The sequence below is a fragment of the Ambystoma mexicanum genome, chromosome 11, assembly GCF_040938575.1.
Source record: "Ambystoma mexicanum isolate Mex_15411 chromosome 11, UKY_AmexF1_1, whole genome shotgun sequence".
NCBI classification, from domain to species: Eukaryota; Metazoa; Chordata; class Amphibia; order Caudata; family Ambystomatidae; genus Ambystoma; species Ambystoma mexicanum.
Window position 1 is genome coordinate 451,218,830 of NC_090934.1, and position 20,995 is coordinate 451,239,824.

General features: G+C 43.9%; 1 protein-coding gene across 5 annotated transcripts in view; it reads right to left on the minus strand.

Moving 5' to 3' along the window:
* LOC138503504 (embryonic protein UVS.2-like) overlaps positions 1 to 20,995 on the minus strand; it is a 275,168-nt gene that overhangs the window by 34,755 nt on the left and 219,418 nt on the right. For all 5 annotated transcript variants that reach the window (XM_069623289.1, XM_069623288.1, XM_069623285.1 and 2 more), the window contains 2 exons: positions 6,347 to 6,465; positions 5,822 to 6,044 (listed from right to left, as the gene is read on the minus strand). In XM_069623289.1, coding sequence (XP_069479390.1) covers positions 5,822 to 6,044; positions 6,347 to 6,465 — 342 coding nt within the window. The remainder of the gene's footprint in view (positions 1 to 5,821; positions 6,045 to 6,346; positions 6,466 to 20,995) is intronic.

The following is a 20,995-nucleotide window of genomic DNA, read 5'->3' on the forward strand; positions in this document are numbered from 1 at the left end:
TGAATGACAGAACCAGTTATCAAACACTCAAGAAGGACCCTTCTACAGATATGAAAACAGCAATTTCTGAAATGGTCTCCTACACTCGGGACAGAGATTGGATTACAGATAAAGAATCCAATTTCCTGACCACTTCTTTGAACCGCACACCTTGCCTGTACGCCCTCCCCAAAATTCACAAAAACGTACACAATCCTCCCATGGTCTCAGGGTGCGGCTCTATTTTGGAACCATTAGGACAATTCATCGATTATTTTCTCAAACCTTTAAGCAGCAAAACTAGATCATATCTCAGAGACACCATGCACACTATCCAGGTTTTTGAAAATTTGCCATTTAACAGTTCCCAACAGATCTTGGTAACGATGGACATCAAGGCACTATATACCTCCATACCACAAGACAGAGCCATAGATTGTGCATATGAACATCTCATTCGTGAATATGCCCAACCAGGATCCTACCGAGTCAATCCTGAATTCATTATTGAACTGCTGACTTTTGCCCTCAACAAAAACATTTTCACTTTTGACAATCAGTTCTTTCTTCAAATCAAAGGTACAGCTATGGGGGCCACTTTTGCTCCTAGTTTAGCTATTCTATTCATGGCCTCATTTGAGGACCAATACATCTACAACCAGATTAACCAATGGGAGGCCAATATCTCCCATTGGCATCGATATATAGACAACATCATCTTCATTTGGACAGGAGATAGCACATCCCTTCAAGGTTTCTTAACATGGCTCAACTCGTGTGATAACAACATTCAATTCACAATGGAGCATAGCACAATGTTGACACACTTTCTGGATCTTGAGATCTCATGCCTGTCAAACAAACTTGCTTGTAATCTCTTCAGAAAACCCACTGATCGCAATACCCTTCTGCACTATCAGAGTGATCACCCCTAACGCATAAAACAAAACCTTCCCTACGGTCAATTTTTGAGGATCCGACGGAACTGCACCCACCTTGAGGATTTTTATGCCAATGCAGACGCACTTGGTACCAGATTACGCTCACGCGGTTACCCTACAAGATTGGTGAACACCGCTTCCAAAAGAGCCAGATTCACTAACAGAGACTCTTTGTTAACACTGAGGCCAGAATCAGTCACACACAACAAGGAAAGACTCACCTGTGTGGTCACACATGGTCCAAACACCTTTAATCTCAAAAAAGTTATAAAAAAATACTGGGCAATAGTGAGATTGCAACTAATTGATGAACCCATACCTAGGTTCACCTTCAAGAGAGCAAAAAACATTAGGGAACACTTGGTTCATTCCCCTTTCTCCAAACCTTCACCGCGCACCGGTCTTTGGGATTTACGCAAAACCACAGGTCACTACCCCTGTGGTTCTTGCTCAGTTTGCAGATTTACAAAGAAGATCCTTACATTCAAGTTTGGCAACCAACAATGGACTTTGAACAACTTATCCAATTGCAAAAGCAATCAAGTTATTTACTGCATCGAATGCCCATGCGGCCTTCGTTACGTAGGACAGACCATGCACAAAATCGGTACTCGCATTTCGGAGCACTGCTCCCGAATTCGATGCAAAAATCTTACTTCCCCATTGGTCGCACACTACCTGGCCAACCACCACACCCCAGATGACATCCTGTGGTGGGTCCTGGACAGAATTCACACGGGTCAGAATATACCAATCAGACTCTCAGAGTTGGAAAGAAGATGGATCTACAGACTTGACTCACTGGAACACGGTCTCAATGAACAAACCCCCTTTTGAAGACCACCGAACCTATAGTGACCTCTTCCTCCACTCCCGCAGGAAACATGCATGATCTGGCTTTTTTCAGCCCTGGACCCTCCCTGACACTACCTCAGGGTCCTGCTTCCACTTCTGACGCATTTAGTCACATCTTCCATTTCTCCCCCACTGCAGGGGCCCCCACCCCTTAAACCCCAGCCATGACAGGACCTCACAGATCCCGTCTCCCCGGTATCCCTATGGCCCATAGGGAGTCAGTCACCACTGCATTTTTTATCATGCAGCTGATCTTTAGCAGTGTTTCACTTTCCAGGGGCATACCTGATCTCCTTTAGGCATACATCACAAGCGACACCAACACCTCTCTATGTGGTATCTCAGCCGATCCGACTTGAATTAGATCCCAGATCTATTTCCGCACGAAGTGTGCGTGAGGATGACGGGCTATCACTCGCCCTCAGGGCGCTGGCAACCTTTCTAGTCACGAACGAAGCACGGGTCCGTTACTCCCCGCCCCCTTCTTGCCACCATTGGTTGGCCCCAACCCATACCCACCTGCCAATCACCCTCTTGGGCGGGTCCTTATTGGGCCCCACGTGAGCCAAACTTTTGGCTCCGCCGCTCCACCAACCCACACCGCCATTGGCTAACACCAGCGCACACCCACCTGCCAATCATCTTGAAGGCAGTTCCCGATTGGGTGTAGCGCGAGCTTCCATTACGTCTTAGAGGCACACTTCCTACGGTTGCTAAGACAACCAGTCCTCTTCGGTACACCGTTGCCATAGCCCGCATTTCATACGGCAGCCGCCAGAAGAGCAAGACACCTCGCGGCTTTCATCCACACCTCTTGGCCACGTCCTACGAGCGTCGCCACTCATCAATTCAGGCAAGTCTTTCTGCAAAACCCCCAAACCCCCCCCTCTGTTTGCATCTTTCCATTTTACCCACTAATACATGGTGAGGACACTTCTCAACAGAATCAGTTCTCCTAACGTGCACCTAACACCAGATGTCTGTAGGGGCTCATAGCTATTAACTTTGCTCCTCCTTTTTCCTCATGTCAGCCACCTACGCGGCACCGTGCTCGGGGACAATTACCGCTACAAATACTTACCGACTACAGGGTCCATCCACAAGTACATTGACGTGGACCTAGACGTCTCCAGCCACGGATCAATTGGCGGTCCTCGTTCTTTCCTCTCTTCACTTCCTCCTGAGAAGACACTGCCCAGGTAATTTCCTTTCTTGACCAGATCGTGCCCAGCATTTTCCTTGGATTCCCCTGGTCCCAACAAACGGTTTTCCATTCATTGCTGGTTACTCCCCTCCCTCAGGTTCGAACTGCTCTGTCCAGTGTTGATGACCTATGGACCATTAAGAAATTCATATGGACCTTCCCATTTCCCTGCTTCAGCGACAAGCACCTGCTCTCTCAGCCTTCCACGGCTCCCATCCATTCTAGATAAGTTTATCATTACCCCTCTAGCCTGTCCTGCCTCACCCGCTTGGACCTTGGCTTTCTGACCGGCGGGCAGCAGCTAGTGACCCTTGCATTACTCTTCCAAAGGGGACCCAATGCCACAATCTGTTCTCTCTGCCCCCTGTTTGGGGGGAGATTCATCGGAACTTTTCCCGAGACTTCCCTCTCCACATAGGGGCTTGTTTGTATGTGGCTATGAGATACACCTCAGACTCGACTAGGATCGAAGTCTGTCTCCTTGACTAAATCCCTACTTTTGCATGCCAAGTAATTCTGTATAGATCCACCTCCATGTTTGATTTATTTTACGTTTTTATCTATTCTGGTGACTCATCCCCCCTTTTTTCTTTTTTCCATTTTCTTTTTCCTCTCTCCGCTTTTCACCTACGCAGGGTCCTGCTAATTATCGCCCTGATGAAGGCGGAATACATTCTCTTCGCATGAAAAGTACCTATTTACCAATTCTGTTCCACCGAAACGCTTTCTTATATCAGAGGGGAAACAAGGTCCTTCACAGCAACATTTGTGGATCACCAGGACCATCTTGCTCATGTGGCATTTTCCACTGATGGGATCATGTCACCTATGTAAAGCAACCACATTTCATGTTGCTTATCTATTCCCCCTGTAGCGTTGGCAGACCCTATCCCGACAATATCATCCTCAGCTTTGGGAATTGATTCTAATCACTGTAGAATACTGCTTATTTGCTCTATTTCTTATTATTTTGAATAGAGGTACAGTTGTACTCATCACTCTGTGTTTTTGCTTTCTGATTTAATCTAAGCATCCCAGTGATAAATAACTGTTTTTTTCAATATTGAAAATTGTGTTTCTATTTTGTTTGTGTATTCTTTTTTGATGTACTAATTCTCAAATTTTTCTGATTGTTTGAAAGTTTCAATACTCAATTTACTAATGGAAGATCTACATTTATGTTTTTGATTGTATATGTCCTTCCAAGTTGGATTTTATTATATGTACCATTTTTTGATATAAAGGTTTAACATCAATCTTTCTGAATATCTGTTCATTATCAAGGAGTGTTTCAGTACACATATTTGCATGCAAAATTGATATCCATTTAGGTTATGGGGGTCTAGACCGAGTGAACACTTCTAATTCATTTATACTTCACACTGGCTAACCCCAAGCATACCAGTACCCTTGTTTTGCTGAGATTCTCAACTTTGTATAGGGCAGGGGAGGCATGGATGTTATAGCCCAGATATTTGACCATCTCTACCCTTTGTATCCTTTGGCCATCTAAATCCCAGTTTGAATATTTGACCTTTTTTTTGAGGGGGCTTGAAAACCATGATGTTTGATTTAGCAGGATTTATAGGAAGCCTATTAGTTCCCGCGTACTCACTCAGCCTGGTTAACAAACGCTGGAGCCCAATTGGTATTCTATGTAGCAGTACCATATTGTCTGCATAGGCCAGCCAGAAGATTTTCCTTCCATTCAACATAGGGCTGGCCAATGCAGGCGATTACAACGATATGCCTATGTCTGCTAGGAAGAGAATGAAGAATAGTGGGGCCCCTAAACACCCTTGTCTTACCCCCCTTTCTACCTCAATGGTATCTGAGAGGTGCCCCAACTCATCTGTGTTTTTTTTGTAACTGTGCTTCTTTCAGGAATGGCTGAGGTGGCTCTACCAAACACGCACCTGACAACGCAATCGTCATCCACATCGAGGCAGAGGTATAGGTATAGGCAGAGCGAGACAGAAAGGGGGTGGCAGCTAGAAAAAGAGAATGAAGCGAGTGAGAGACAGAGAGAGATAGATTGTGAGATTGAAGTCATAGAGAGTGAGAGAGAGTAGAGAGAGAGAGAGAGAGAGAGAGAGAGAGAGAGAGAGAGAGAGAGAGAGAGAGCATTATCTCAGCTCATGATACCTGGGAACAGCTAGTAGACTGATATTTCTTTTGCAATCCATTACTATTAGTCAAAAAGCTGATTAGAAATGTAAGTTGGTCCTGCTATTGTGCTTAGAGGGATATATTGTATTGCAAAATGTCACACTTCATCCCTATGACTGTCTCCAAACAGATTGAAGCAGTGACGGGGTTCACACTATAGTGTAGAGAATCTGAGCCTCATCACCTTCCATTATCTTAAAATTACATAGGTCCTTCTAGCAAGGAGACAAACATCCATCTCCTGTAAACTACAAGACCTTGGTCATTGCATTATATTTTTCATTGTGAAAGACTATCTCCCTCCTTTTTTCTGAGCTCTAAAATCTGTTTTGAAAAAATGTGGTGTGTCTGGATGGGTCTCCTTTATTTGCAGGATATACACACAACCAGTGATGTATCAGGCTATAAGGAGTTTTGGCAAAGAGTGGTTTGGAGGATGTAGAGTTTGACAATAATCCACCGTACACATTAAGAAGGCCTCTTGAAGCAGGGAGGACCCCATAAGGAAGAGCCATCAAGAGGTGGACTGTGTGAGGGGGCTTTTTCCTTTTTACAATCTCACATCAGACTGATTACAATCTGTAAATAGTGTTGTGTGCACAATGTTTGCTACTATAGCTCACTCATGCCTTTCAATGATGTTTTCAGGGTGAGTGGTGTGAACAATGCTTACCGAATGAGTACTGGGCCATGAAGCCAGACAATGAAACGTTCAAATCGCTGTGGAACTGGATCATCAAGGTGCTCCCAGTGGATGTAAATGCAGCTATCTGGGTAGCTCCACAAAATTTCCCAATCAGGGGGGCGATGGACGATCCTCCATTGTATATCATCAAGTAGTCGTAGATACACATTGGATGGCCCTCCAGGTTGAAAGAAGTCATAGTGAAGTAAATCTGCAGAAGACCAGAAAATGATTACTTTTGGCCTCACCATTATATACTTTTGTGACTTTCAAGTGATTTTTCAAAATACATTTCTGCGAGTGTGTGCATAAATTGACAAAGCATGCTCAGATCTTGGAATTACTTTGCAATTAGCTTGGAATGCCCATCCAGATGTAGTCCATAATTGAAAGAGCGAAAACTAAATAATTGAAGCCGGAACTTGGAAAGTCATGCTTGTGAAAAACGGTGGTCTGAGGAGCCATAATCAGTGACTGGTGCGGTCTTGAGCCATCAGAACAGTTTATTCTTACCTTGTATCTGACCGGGGCTATGATCATCCAGGTACAGTCTGTAGAGGCGGGGTAATTGCCAGGAAAGCCTGGTGATGTCAGAGTGCCACTGGTACTGGTGAGTGTGGCACCACAAAGCACTAAAACACAAAAGAAAAACCTGTCAGTAGGTGAATATGGTGTGACCATTTAGCATCCTCATTAATTTTGCAGCATTTATTTTTAAAATTGTGTACATAGTTTATTACAAACATTACACAAAAAAGAAAACATAACATTTGAATCATTTACATCCCATATAACAATACAATATTCTACAATAAAATACATTTGACTCTAAAATCCTGATTTCATTTGGCACAACGTTTTGCGCCAATGTTATTGATGGAAGGACATACCTCTCTATTCCCTTATCCAGTGCCCAAAAAATTCCACTGCCTTTTAATCTATACATGAAGAGCATCACCGGTATTATGAGGTTTTTCTCTATGATTTACAATGTTTAGCCCCAGTACATTAAAATGAGATGTTAATGATTGTCCCTCTGATCACACTCATCCCCATATAACACAATCTTCTAAGCCCACAGCTTACAAATGCAGAGTGAAAACCCACTTCCCCCCTTTACCTCATCAATTCTGAATACCTGAAACTGAAGGGAGTCTGGGTGAGTGGGCAGTACATTGAAAGACAGTTGCCCTTATCATTCTGTTGCAATGAATGTCATTACATCCCTCTCACCCCCCTCCTCTCAGTCATTCAGTCCAAAAACATTTACTAGTAGGTGAAAGGTTGCCCATGTAACTATCCTTATTGAGTCGCAAACATGTCTTAGTGGACGGGCAAAGCCTACCCCTGTAAGTATCCTTGTTCAATCCCCAAGCCTTTTACTGGCAGATTAAAGCCTGTCACATATTCATCCTTATTCATTCTTAAAGCATTTTCCTAGCAGGTACAAGCATGCCTATGTAATATCTTTATAGAATCCCAAAGCCTTTTACTAACGGTTAAAGAAATCCATGTACTTATTCCAATTTAATCTCAAAGTGTTCAACTGGCAGGAGAAAGTTTGCTCCTCGGCCAAACCGAACTAATCACAATTCCTTTTCCTATAAATGCAATCCTATCTCTTATTTATTTTTTTACTGCATTTATATAGGCTTTTATAGAAAGCATTTCACAGACTAAAGGAACAGTACAACAATAGAGAATAGTCACAAAACTGAGTTACCAAAAGAGTTCCAAAACATTATTCAGGGAAAAAGAGGTGAAGGAGATGTATTTTTATACATGTTTTGTAGTGTGAGAGATTAGAACAAGAGCTGATGTCCAAAGGTAAAGAATTCCACAGATTGGGAGCAAGCAGTTGAAAAGAATGAAAGCGGGAAGCAGCACAAGGAGGATGGGCAACAGAAATAAGGAACCTAGATGCACAGCGAAGATTACGTGGTGAATGGTAAAGTGAAATCAAAGCTCACAGATAAGAGTAAGTACATGAATAGATTTAAAGACCAGACTGAGAAAATGAAATTCAGAGTACTGCTGAACCGGTAGACACTTAAGGTGAGCCAAAAATTCACAAATGTGGGAAGACTGGGGAAGAATAAAAATAATCCGAACCTCAGAGTGAAGAAGCAAGCGCAATTTGCAAAAGCAGATTTTGTGAGACCAACATAAAGTGAACAACAATAGTACAATGGGTCAAAGCAAAGGTTTGAAGCAGCGTTTTTGCAGAAGAAAAGGGACACATTTTCTTAATGTTAAATAAATGAAAATGACAAGAGCGATCGGAAAGAGAAGGATCAAATAAGACACCAAGATTACATACCTGAGACGATAAGGGAAGAGACAGAGGAAGAAATAATATCGCCAGAGGCAGAGAGATTTTAGAAGAGAGAAAACATAAGATTTCAGTTTTCTTTGAATTTAAACAAAGAAAATGTGAAGACATCCAGGAAGAAATGGCCGCAAGACAGAAAGACAGGTGAGAGTGGATAGTCATTAAATTAAGGAGAAGACAAGGAAATCTGGATATCGTCAACATGAAAAGTGCACTGGAAAACCGAAGTCAGTGATAAGAGAAAACAGTCATGCGATATTAAAGCGTGAATAAGACAGGGTACCAAACGGAACCTTCAGGAACACCATGAGAGAGAGAGAGAAAGAGGGAGAGAGAGAGAGAGAGGGAGGAAAAGTAAGAGGTTACACCCATCTAGAAAACAGAAAAAGAATGATTTGCACGATCGGAGGAAAACCATTTTAGAAAAAAATCAGCAACCAAAGGGAAGAAAGAGTTGATAGTAAAGTAGACTGATCCACAGTGTCAAATGTGCCACTGAAGTCAATCAGAATCAGAATGGAAGAGAGTTTACAGTGATGAGCATAAATAATGTAATCAGATACAGAAAGAATAGCAGTTTCAGTAGAATACTGAAAACAGAATGCAGATTGAGTAGAAGGAAGAAGATTAGGTAATGGAAAGGCATCATGAAGCACGACCCAGACAAAAGATTCAAGGTTCAAACAAGACACTGTTATTACTTGAATGTCAGGATGGAGTAAGTCATAACTGTCCCTATGATAGGGTGGGATTTACCTACCTAAAGAAACTAAGTATAGCCTGAGTCAGTAAGTTCAGCTTAAAAGTCTGTGTCGAAAACCTATACTTGCCCTCACAACTAAAGCTAAGCAATGTGTAGGGATGTCAGCAACAAAAGAAACAGTGTTCCAAATAAAGTTGTGAGCTTCCTCCAGCTCTGGGTTTACTTTTTAGCTCCTCTTTCCCAAGTTCAAAGCCGTTCCAAATAACCCTGGGGTTTCTAAGTGTCTCGTTGTTCCCTTCCCCAAAAAGACAACACAGTTCCGAAAAGGCCTCAGGGTTCCATTCCCTAAGGCAATAGCAAAACTCACATAGTCTTGGGTGTTTCCCTTACCAAGACGTCAGCTCTTCCACCTTGCAAACCCACAATCTGTTTGTCTCCTGATTCTCAAAACCAGTTCCAGGTCAACCTTTTTAATCCTGCAGGCTCTTCAATAGTTAATAAAGATTGCTATATTTCACATCTTCAGAAATCTAATTCACAAGTGGAGATTCTTTTTGTTTACTTCCTTGGCTTTTCCAGACAAGGTATTTGCAGTCTAGGTGTAGTTATCGGACCAAACTCTCCACCCATTACAGGTCATGCAACCAATAACATTAGGTTTTCTTGCCCACACAGGTTTCTTTCTCACTGCACCTGTGCTTTGGTTCACAGGCTCTGGATTCTCATTGCCAGTCTCTTGGCTTTGCCACAGTGTGTTATTCCACACAACTCACAATCTTTGTAAGTGCACATCATTCATTCTTTGTCTTTAAATGTTCATTACAAACATTTCACACATGCTTTCATTTCATGCGTAGGCTTATCAAAGTTTTCCGTTAGTTTGGTATTCAATAATGCTTGTAAATCTTTCCTTTAGTTCACCATCAAATACACACAAATTTCAGTTCATCTGGCGTTACCATATGCCCAGTTGTAGCCCTAGGAGTGCCCCAGTATGAGTGTTCCCTTCAATTCACTCACCTGTCCTTGGCTGCCCTTCTGGACATCCTCTCTTGTCTTGTTTCTGAGGTTCTTCGGCTCCTTGCACAATTCTCTGGAGTGCTGCGAGCAGCGCTCGCCTCTTGAGAACCTCACTGGTGGTTGCCGGTAGCTCCGCTCTTCACCCGCAGATGCTACCGGTGGCCTGAAGCACCTGGAAGTCTTCCGTGCCCCACAGCTCCGGATGTGGGCACAAGGCAGTGGAGACTCTGGCATTTCTGCACCTCTCACGTCCTGGTCATGCCCGGCCTCACAGTCTCTCTTCTGCAATCACTGGCTCCCTTGCCTCCAGGCACTACTCTCCTCAGAAGCCCCCTTCTGGGCAGGAATTGTCCCTTCCCAGGCCCCTCTCTCCCAGCCCGGCATCTCTCCTGCTGACTTCCCCTTCCTTACTGGTGGATCCACCTTGTATGCACCTGTGACCTGTTAACAGGTTGCAGGTGCAAGCCCTCAAGTTCAAGTTCAATTGCCTGACTACAATTACTGGTGTTTTCTGGACATGCTTGACCCTCACAATAGTTTCCAGGCATCCTCCTCATCCCAGTACCAGAGTGGTGTAACTGAATGTTAGTGTGTACCACTCCTAGTCGCCTCTTCCTCGTCCCAGTACTAGAGTTGTATGACTGAGGGGAAATAAGAGGGAATGGCTGTCAATAACCTATGAAGGTAGGGAGAGCATAGGGTTTATTATTACAAGGGAAGGGGGGTACCATGCCTCACCAAAATACATCCTATCCCCAGTACTCCACCCAGGTGACCCTTCCTCTCATCTAAACCCCTAGGCTCAGGATCCAAGAGTGATGGCCTTCCCCTGGCCACCTGAGAAGAGGATCCAAGTGGATCAGGTATGCAGATGCCCTCAGGATTCTCACATAACCTTCCCCTTTGCGGGATGGACTGGGAGGTTTCACATGGAAACTGGGAGAGAAAATCCATGTTACCTTGCTCTTGACCCTTCTGTTGTTCCGCTGTGAAGCAATAGGGTTGAAGGTCCAAGAACAACAGCATAACCCGTGGATTGGATTATTTTCTCTGACTAATCCACACTAATCAGAATTTGTCTGTGATTAGTCAAAATCTATGACCCAAGATGTAGTATTTGAGATTTATCATCACCCATTTAATTACCAGTGCCTCAAGTTCGATCACTGAGTAGTTCTTCTCCCTGGCAAACAACTTCTGACTGATGTGCAATATAGGGTGCACCAGTCCATCATGGTTTTGCGATAAGTCAGCCCCCAGTTTCATTAAGGAAGTGTCAGTTTTTAGGATGAACTCCTTAGAGAAGTCTGCTACTTTTAAAATGGGGCTCTGGCATAGGGCTTGTTTTAAAGTGGTGTAACAAATATCATCTGTCTCATCTCATCTGATCTTTTGAGGCTCAGCATTTTTCATTTTGTCTGTTAATCGAGAGGTTTTGCTTGAAAAGTTTGGAAGGAACCGACAGTAGTAGCCGATTAATCCCAGAAAGTCTCTCAGGACTTTTTTGGTTTTGTTTGTGTCGGGGTATTGAGGACAGCTCTAACCTTTTCCTGTTGTGGTTGAACAGTACCATTACCCACAAAAAACCCTTAAATATTAAACTGCCGATTGAGCCAGTTTGCATTTTCTGGGGCTTGGGGTTAGCCCTGCTTTTCTTAACCCTCTCATGACTGTGTAAAGGTGATGCAGATGATCTTCCCATGTTTGACTGTGTATCACAATATCATCTATATAACTTCAGCAAATGTTCAAGTAAGGATGTAAAATGTTATCTATCAATCTCTGAAATGTTGCAGGAGCTCCATGCCGATCAAATGACAATACTTTAAACAGAAACAATCCTATGGGAGTAGCAAACACAGTTTTTTCTTTGTCAGGTCAATACAGTGGCATCAGCCAATAGCCTTTGAGCCTTTGTTCACATCTATTGTTGACAGGTAGACAGCATTACCCAACCAGTGAATAAGATTGTCAATGCATGGCATTGGGTAGGCGTCAAAGGCAGAGATGGCATTTACCTTTTTAAAGTCAATTCAAAACCATCTTCAATCAGGTTTTGCCACTAACATGATAGAGGAGGACCAAGGACTATTATACAGTTCAATTATATTGGCCACAAGCATTTGCTTAACTTCCTGGATAATGGTATCTTTTCGGGACTCGGTTGTTAGTAAGGTTTTAAATGTACCACTTTGCCTTCCAGAGTGCGTATGTGATGGTAAATATCCTACAGTTTTCCAAGCGCTTCTTTAAACACATCAGTGAACTGTCTTATACGATCTTGCTTCTGGTTAGTACTAAGATCAGGGGAAATAAAGTCAATATTATCCAAATCCTCTGGTAACAGACAAGATAATTACATGGCATTGAACTCTGACAGGTTTTCCCTTCACTCCTTTGAAAGGTTTATATGATAGACCTGTGTTTTTAGGTGACGATCACGCTGGGAATTGTATAGTTACACAGTCCCATTTGTTCCAACACCTCATATGGTCCATGCCACTTAAATATAAGTTTGTACTCAGATGTGGGCAATACCACTAATACTTTCTGACTTATGGAAAAAGATCTCAGAGACTTTTCTGTCATAAGAGGTTTTCTGTTGTTCTTGTGCTTTGGCCATATGGGTTTGTGCCAAAGATCTAACAGCCGACCAGTGTTCATTAAGCCTAGTTGCAGTTTGGGAGACTGGTATTGAGGCTTCTTCTCTCTCCTTCCAAGTTTCCCTCAACATATCCAGTACATCCTGGAGTTCCCCCCCCCCATAGAGTAATTCAAATGGAGAGAATCCTGTGGAGGCCTCAGGGTGTTTTCTAACTTCAAATAAAGCCCAGAGAATCATTTGATTCTAATTTCTGGCATCTTGTTCCACCCATTTTCGCAGGATGGTTTTCAGTGTCTTATTAAATCTTTCTACAAGGTCACCTGTGTGTGGATGATAAACTGATGTTTGGAGTGTGATAATATGCAACAGTTTTTTAACCCCCCCATGAGTTTGCTCATAAAAATGCAGCCTTGGTCGGTCAATATTTTGGAGGGACTTTTCCTTTTTAATGGATACTGTAGCAGCCAGATCCTGTATAAAAGAAGGAGGGTCCCATTATCCAACAAAAAATTGGACATGCAAGTCTTTTCGGGGGACCATCTAAGCGGTTCTTCTAGCAAATGAATGACCACTGACAATAGGGACGCAACATATTGTAGTGTCATAATTGTATTAAAAAGACACACCTATTAATATATTAGGAAGAGATTTGTTAAACAAATTGAATGCCACAACTTAATTTTCATAGAAAGGGATGGTATGCACCACACCTTGGATGTACCAGCCAGGGAGGCAGTGTTGATAGAAGCTTACTATGCACACAGAACTTTGAGAGGGATACCCACGCACACAGAGATGTTCTTCCATGGAGTGCAAGTACTGCTAGGATGGGTCCCAGGAAAACAGGGAAAGGTCTTGGGACTGTCAAATGAATTTGTATTCAGAACATGGTGCCCCTCAACCATCACACCAGGCACACACACACATACACATACTGCTATACCTAGAGGAAGTAGTAGTGAGAAAAGATATGGTTATACTGGTTGCTACAGATGACAATAACATGGCGTGGTGATCAATACTATGCATCGATCCTATACTAACACTGACAGGAGTAACAGCCACAGATTTGTTTGCTACAAAAGATGAAGAGAAGGTGGAGATAGTGTTTCAGTTGAGCATGCCCTGTCCAGTACAGATAAAGGAAAGAGCAGTGCCCCAGATGACACAATTGGTGAAATAAGAGACATAAAACACACAGGAGGATTTTCCAAAGAATTTATGGACCAAAGGACCCCATGAGGTGGGAATATTTAAGGGGGCAGCAGGAGCAGTGCACGTTAAGATAAAGGAGGGAGAACTGCTGCAGTGAGTGTAGAAATACCCCCTTTTACGAGAAGCAGATGAGGCACTGCAGCCCTTATGGCAGAAAGGTATCATACAGGAATCTACAGCACCATACAATATGGCGATCTCTCAGAAGGACAGGTGGTAAATATATTTTCAGATTCTGCGTACGTAACATCTCCAGTACATTGATGACTAGCAAGATGGGAAAGGATATTGATATTTTATTTGTATTTCGCTCATACACAAGTGTTTCAGAGCGCGACGAGGCAACAGAGCGGAACAAGGGAGAACAAAAACAATGATCTTACTAGGCCCAGTGACATTGAGAATGCGCAAGTGCAGGGGAGAGGGAAGGGGGAAAGTGCAGGGGTGAGAAGTGGAAAGTGCTGAGCAAAGGATTGAAAAAGAAATGGTAGTGCAGCCAGCAAGTGGCAAGTGTTAGGTTTAAGGCACAGACTGATAAGTGCAGAACAAGGGTGAGACTGTAGGGTTACAGATACAGACCCAAGTGCAAGGGTTGCCAGGAGGCAGTGCCGGTGCGTGGCAGGGTGGGAAAGTACCTGGGCCCAAAATCAGAGGGTAACCAGGAGCATGATGCTGAAGCAGAACAGATCAGCAGGGAAGAGGAGGAGAGAAGGCAGAAGCAAAGAGGGAGGTCTTGAAGTGCTTCCGGAATCGGAGATGGTTCTCCTCAAGTTTCAGAGTGGAAGGGAGTTTGTTCTAGAGGGAAGTCCCAGCCAAAGACAGAGATCTACCCCCAGCTTGTTTCTTTGAGAATGACTGACCCTGAGGGAGTTGGAGGTGGAGGAGTGAAGAGCTCAAGAGGGAAGGTATTTACGGAGGGAGGGTTGAAGGTATTTTAGACCCAGGCCCCAGAAAGCCTTGTGGACAATGGAAAGGGTCTTGAATTGAATCCTTGTAGCCACTGGGAGCCAATGAAGAGATTTCAGGGCTGGAGAGATACAATCCCAGGGCTTGAGGCCAAAGATAAGTCTCGCAGTCAGTTCTGGATGAGTTGCAAAGGGTGAAGAGCAGAAGCAGGTAGATTTAGAAAGAGGCTGTCGCAATAATCCAACCTAGAGAGAACGAGGGCTTGAGAGACAGTGAACTTCTGGGGGAAGGAGAGGGAAGGCAGAATACCTCTGAGGAGGTGCAGTTGGAAGATTGACTTTTTAGAGACATCAGAGATGTGGGCAGAAAAACAAAGCGTGGAGTCAAAGATGACCCCAAGGTTCTTAGCCTCGCAGGTGGGGGTAGGAGGAGGGTGAAGGGAGGCCAGCCAGAGAGTGACAGGAGAGGAGGGTGAAGGTGTGCCAATGAGGAGGTTCTCTGCCTTGCTGGTATTAAGGCAGAGATCATTAAACACACCACTCCTGAATAGCAGACAGGCAATCAGAGATGATAGAAGGAGAAGAGGTGGCCGAGGGAAGCCTCAAAATGAGTTGAGTGTCATCCGCATAGCAGTGAAAATTAGAGCAGAGAGCATTAATGTGAAAGGCGTGAGTTGCCAGGTATTGGTTGAAGAATCAGGGTGAGAGGTTAGAACCCTAGGGAACACTGCAGGTAGAGAGGGAGATAGAGTAAAGGACAGACCCAAGTTAGACCTGGGAGGGTCAATCAGAGAGGAAAGAAGTCAGCCAGGCCAGATCCTGATCAGTGATACCCAGGTTGTCACAGAGACGGTTGAGCAGGATGGTATGGTTGACTGTGTCGAAAGGCAGAATAGAGATCGAGTAGGATAAGGACAGAAGGGATGTTAGAGTCAAGGTAGGAGAGCAGGTCTTCATGGATGTTCATCAGAACAGGTTCCATGCTTCTGGCAGATATAAAGCCAGACAGATGGTCGAGGGTTCAGGATAAGTGATGGCACTAGGTACAACATTCAGCATTTCTGAGTAAATTATTAGAAATGCTACCACACCCAGTAGAATTGGCAATAATAAAGTGTATGACCCATACTGGGGGGGAAATATTTTATTTTATTTCATTGGGCAATGAAAGGGCAGACAGAGCAGCAAAAGAAGCAGCATATTTGCCAGAAGGAACACATGTGCTGTTCTCTGGGGAGAAGAAAGAAATACCACTAATAGCATTGATGAAAACAACTAAAGAACCAAATGCACCACCAGATGGCTTCAATGCAACTCCAATAGTGCAGACTAATAGAATTACAGGGAGAAGCACTGAATGATGAGAAAGAGCTTTTGAAGAAAAGGTGGTGCTGTCTGTCTCCAACAGATTTGATTTGGCGGCAAGACAGCACCGGCAAGGTTGTAATGCCAAGAAAGCTGTTGAATGTGGCTCTGGAACAGCTTCACTACCCTGCCCGCATATCCAAAGAGCATGTGGCCAGAGGGATAAGCGAGGATTGGTTTTTGCCAAATTTACATGAATGTGTGTCTGAATTTGTGAAAAATTGTATAATTTGTTAAAAAAAAAATTTCTTGTCACACTTTAAGAGTGATACCAGGAACATTACTGTGGCTGGAAAGGCACTTCCGGCACTTCCATATCAACTATATCGATATGCAAGATAGATGTACCTCTTATAGACACATGCTTACTGTAGTATGTCCGTTTTCACGTTGACTTGAGGCTGGTCCCTGTGCCCGTAATGACTCCTGATCAGTGGCAACATTTTTAGTGAGAGAAGTATATCCGAGGTGGGGGATCCCAGACGAAATTTGCTCCGACAATGATCAGCATTTTGCAAATGATTTGATTGAGGAAATAAGTTCCCTTCTGGGAATATGGCACAATCTACTTGTACCATTAACTGCCCACAGGCCAATGGTAGGACTGAGAGAATGAATGGCTTTCTTAAAGAGTGCTTTGCTAAGCTAGTAAATTGTTACTGGTCAGAGAATGCATGCGCCTATTTCACTGGCACGTACAATTTCTGATGCTAACTCTTCTCACATCTTAGGGGAGGAGTTTCATATGTACCTCACAGAACTTACAAGATTGCTTGCCTATATATCCGAACAGACAAATTCAAGAGTATGGATAGAGCAAGCAGGTGAAATAAACAGTAGCGAGCAGGCAAGGGAATTACCGCAAGCAGCACTTCTCTATCCAGGAGAGAAGATTTGTTTATAAAAAAAATACATCAGAAAGTGGAAAGAAGAACATTTTACTGGTCCACATACATTGATATACTCAACACCAAGGTTGAAGGTCGCTGAGGATGGGTTCATCTCACAAATGTGTGCAGGGACAAGAGCACTAGCTCCCCCGGAGAAGAGGGGCAGAGCGCAACATGATGGGGAGCATACACTAGCTCTCATTAACTTTTTCCTCAGTAACGTATAAGTCTTCCAGATTTCCCCAAGGTTTAAATACCTTCTCTTGGATAAACTACTGTTTCCAAGAGCAGTAAAGTGAAATTGACTTTACTTACCTTTGTAACTTTCAAGACCCAGCACATATTATCTTACAATAGGGTGCTGGAGTGGTTACTTAGTATCCCCTTTGTCTAGTTTCTCATGTAACAATTTTATGTTACCCTTTCCTCACAGAATAGTTGGTGGCAGTGGTTTATTTTTTACTACCATTATGGGATTTTACTGCGGGCTGCGTTCGCAGTCACGGTAAAGCACCCATGGGAGCCATTTCTGTCAAAATGGCCCGGTCTTCTTTTTTTTCCATTGCCTTGTGGATTGGTCCTTCTTGAGATTTACTCTGCACGTCAAACCAGTTTTGGTCCCTTTGTTCATTTTGTCTTTGGTGGGATTCACGAGTGAAACCCGCCTCTGGCTCCAGGGTGTCTGGCAGGGGCAGGAAGCGAGGGAGGTGCTCGAAACTCCATGTGCTTAGTCTCCTAGGAGACAGGAATGTACTCTTAGGTGATTGGCTGACTTGCTCTCCGGTAAGGACAGCCACCCTGCTGGGTGACTGACAGCTACGCTGGAATGAATGGAAGCAAGCTGCATAAAATGCAAGTTTTTATTGGCTTTGAAGGCAGAGTCGACCACTGGATGAAGGAATCTGAAGAAGAACTCGAAGAAGACACCTGTTGCAACTCCTGGACTGTTGGTTTGCCCGGTGAAGCCCTGCTGCTGTGCTGAAACTCCAAATTCGTATCGACAGAGAATCTCCTGCAGGGATGACGTCTCCCTTTGAGTTGGTGGGATCAATCAACTCCAAAGAAAGCCACCTGGACATCCTCTCAACGCTAGTCGAGTATCCACTGCAGTCACTGCTGGAACAGGATCGCCATGGAGAGGAACACCAGTTCGTGTGCATTGCTTTTAAGTTGGCCAAGAGCTCCAGGAAGATCCTCCGGACTCCTAGGAAGCAGGACTGGCCGAGACTGAGCCCCCTCAACAGAGTGTTGGACGCAAGAAGCAAGGAAAGCCCATCTCAACAGCCAGGAACCGCAGTGGTGCTATTTGCAGTAGATGCAAGGAGCTGAAACAACAGCCACTTGTTTGAAGATAGCCTGTTGCGAGCAGCGACCATCCCATTGTAGTGCAGGAGTCCCCAGGCATCCTCCCTCTTGTCCCCAAGACAAAGGTCCAGGAACAACGAGACCTCTAGAGCTGCACAGGAACAGAAGTCATCTGCTGCACTTATTCTTTAACCTAAAGGTACTGTACAGTCAAAGAGAACTTACCTCTTGTTGTGTAACCACTTGTCCTCATTGGAGACTTGCTTGGTTGCATTTGTATAGTTGCTGCCAGCTTCTTTACCTCATAAGCCTAATCAGTGTGTGGCCCTACTTTGATTTTCTTCTATCCTACAAGACTTTTAAAACATTGTGAAAGACTTTCTACTTACCTGCAAGAAGTGCTTCAGTTCACCTAACTTTTGCTAACTTAACATTGGCTGGCCTGCCTCCCTGAATGACTTTTTTCTCCTCTGTTTAAGTATTTTCTGCCTTCCTCCCAGGAAAGGGTTCACTAACTTTGCATTAGGGGGTTATTGAAAGTACTTACCTGATTGAGAATAACTGTGTGGATATTTGCTTTATTCTAACCCCTCTTTTCTTTGACACTTCCCCTGAGAGCATTCTAAATACAAACAGTGATATATTAATGTCAACAGCACCCTAGCTATTGAAGTCACCTATGGGCGTAGGTAGTGCTTGTATGCCATTCCGAATGGGTATTTGCTGATTTAGAAAGTTAAGAGTGTGTATCTGTGAAGTGTATTTGTGTGGTGTTTTACAGTGTTCCCTTCTGAAGATGGCTTTCATTAACTGACTAGTAAATAAATTAATAATTGTTTTATTAAGAAACCCTGTGCGTAAGTGTTTACTTGAATACTTGTCACTGTGAATCTCTGTCTAACTCCCCTACAGCTCACATTAACCCCTCTTGAGATAAGCCTGGCTACTCGTCCACACTACCAACCTGTGTAATACAGACTTATACCAAAGGTTAGATTGCTATTGCCAGGAGGTCAGGATTGTTGTAGTGCACCCAAAGGGTACTGCAAACAGAAAAAGTGGTGCAGCAAATCAAGGAGCAAACAATGCAAGGAGTGCTAAACAGAAAAAGGAGAGCAAATACCTATTGATCTGAGAAAAGTATAGAAAATCTAGCAGCAATTCCTGCTGAGTTTCAACTATTTTTCAAGGAAGCCACTTTTTTCATTTCTTTACTGCTTCCAGGTGTGCAAACTGCAGCTAATGCCAAGTGGCTACAACTCACCAGGTACGAGTTACACCAGTCTGGCCAATTCAACAGCAAATGGCCTAAACACAGTAAAGGAAGAGCTGAGGGCACTACATTTGTTGACACTCTAGAATAGGTACATGTTGGACCTTCTCACTTCCATAGAGGGAGGAGTTTGTGCCAAGATAGGGAGCAGCTGTTGTACCATAAGGTTCGATGGAGAGGCATCAAATGGAACATTGGGTGCAGCCATCAATGAAATACAGATACTCCATGAGAAGATGACAAACAAAGCTAATGGAGTGCAATCGAACAATTGGCTGGACACCCTTTTAGCATGGGTGCCTGCTTGGCTCTCAGAAGTATTTCAAGTTACTGTCCTCACATTGGTCCTCTTGCTTGTCACCTTCTGCATTGGAAAAACTATTTTGAGACTCTGTAACAAAGGGACAGGACAATTTATGTTGCCCCTGAATGTTGACAGGGTAAATGATAAAAATAAGCCCAATAACAAACTAAGGGTGTAAAATGTATGATGAAGTTGACTGGGTTACAATACCACCAGGAGATATAGAGAATTATGATGCCTATTGGATTTCATGTGGCAAATACCTCCCCTCTCGAGCTCTTCGCTCCTCTACCTCCAACTCACTCAGGGTCAGTCGTTTTTCTAAGAAACAAGCCGGGGGTAGATCTCTGTCTTCGGCTGGGGCCTCCCTCTGGAACAGCCTCCCTGCCACTCTAAAACTTGAGGAGAACCATCTCCGGTTCCGGAAGCACCTCAAGACCCTCCTTTTTTCTTCTGCCTTCGCTCCCCCTCTCCTCTGCTGATCTGTTCTCTCTTGGCACTGTGCACCTTTCCACCCTCTGTCTTTTGGGCCCAGGCACCTGCTCATCCCGTCAATCTCCCGCACTGCCTCCGGGCCACCCCTTGCACTGCGGTCTGTATCTGTACCTATACAGCCCCCCTTTTTCTTCCTGCACTTATCGGACCTACCCTGTCTGCTGCCTTAAACCTACCACTTGCAAATTGCTGGCTGCATTACCACTGTTTGTCGCCTTTATTATTTATTTATTGTTATTCATCTGTTTCTCCGCTGCTTCGCACTTTCCACCTCTCCCCCCTTCCATGCACTTTTCCTCTCCCCCTTCTCTCATGCACTTGCACGTTCTCAATGTCACTGGGCCTAGTAAGATTGCTGTTTGTTCTCCCCTGTTCCCCTCCCTTGCCTTGTCGCGATCTGAAACACTTGTGTACGAGCGCGATAGAAATAAAATATCAATCAATCAAAAAGGATGGGTAGGGGCGTGTACTGATAGAGGGATCATTGGAAGACTAGGAAGAAGATGGAGGTGACATGAGTAGACTAAAAAGAATATGGATCCCTAAAAAGAAAGCAGCAGAGTGGGGACTGGGAGAAGGAAAAGAGTTAGTTATTGATGGATCAATACAATGGCAGAATAATGTGGTAAAAATGCAAGTTTAGTGTGGTATAAAGTCACAAACATATCAGCTGTGGGATTAGCCCACTAAGATGGGAGAGGGCTTCATTGATAGCCACACGGTTCTATGTACTAGTCTGGAAAATGCTTT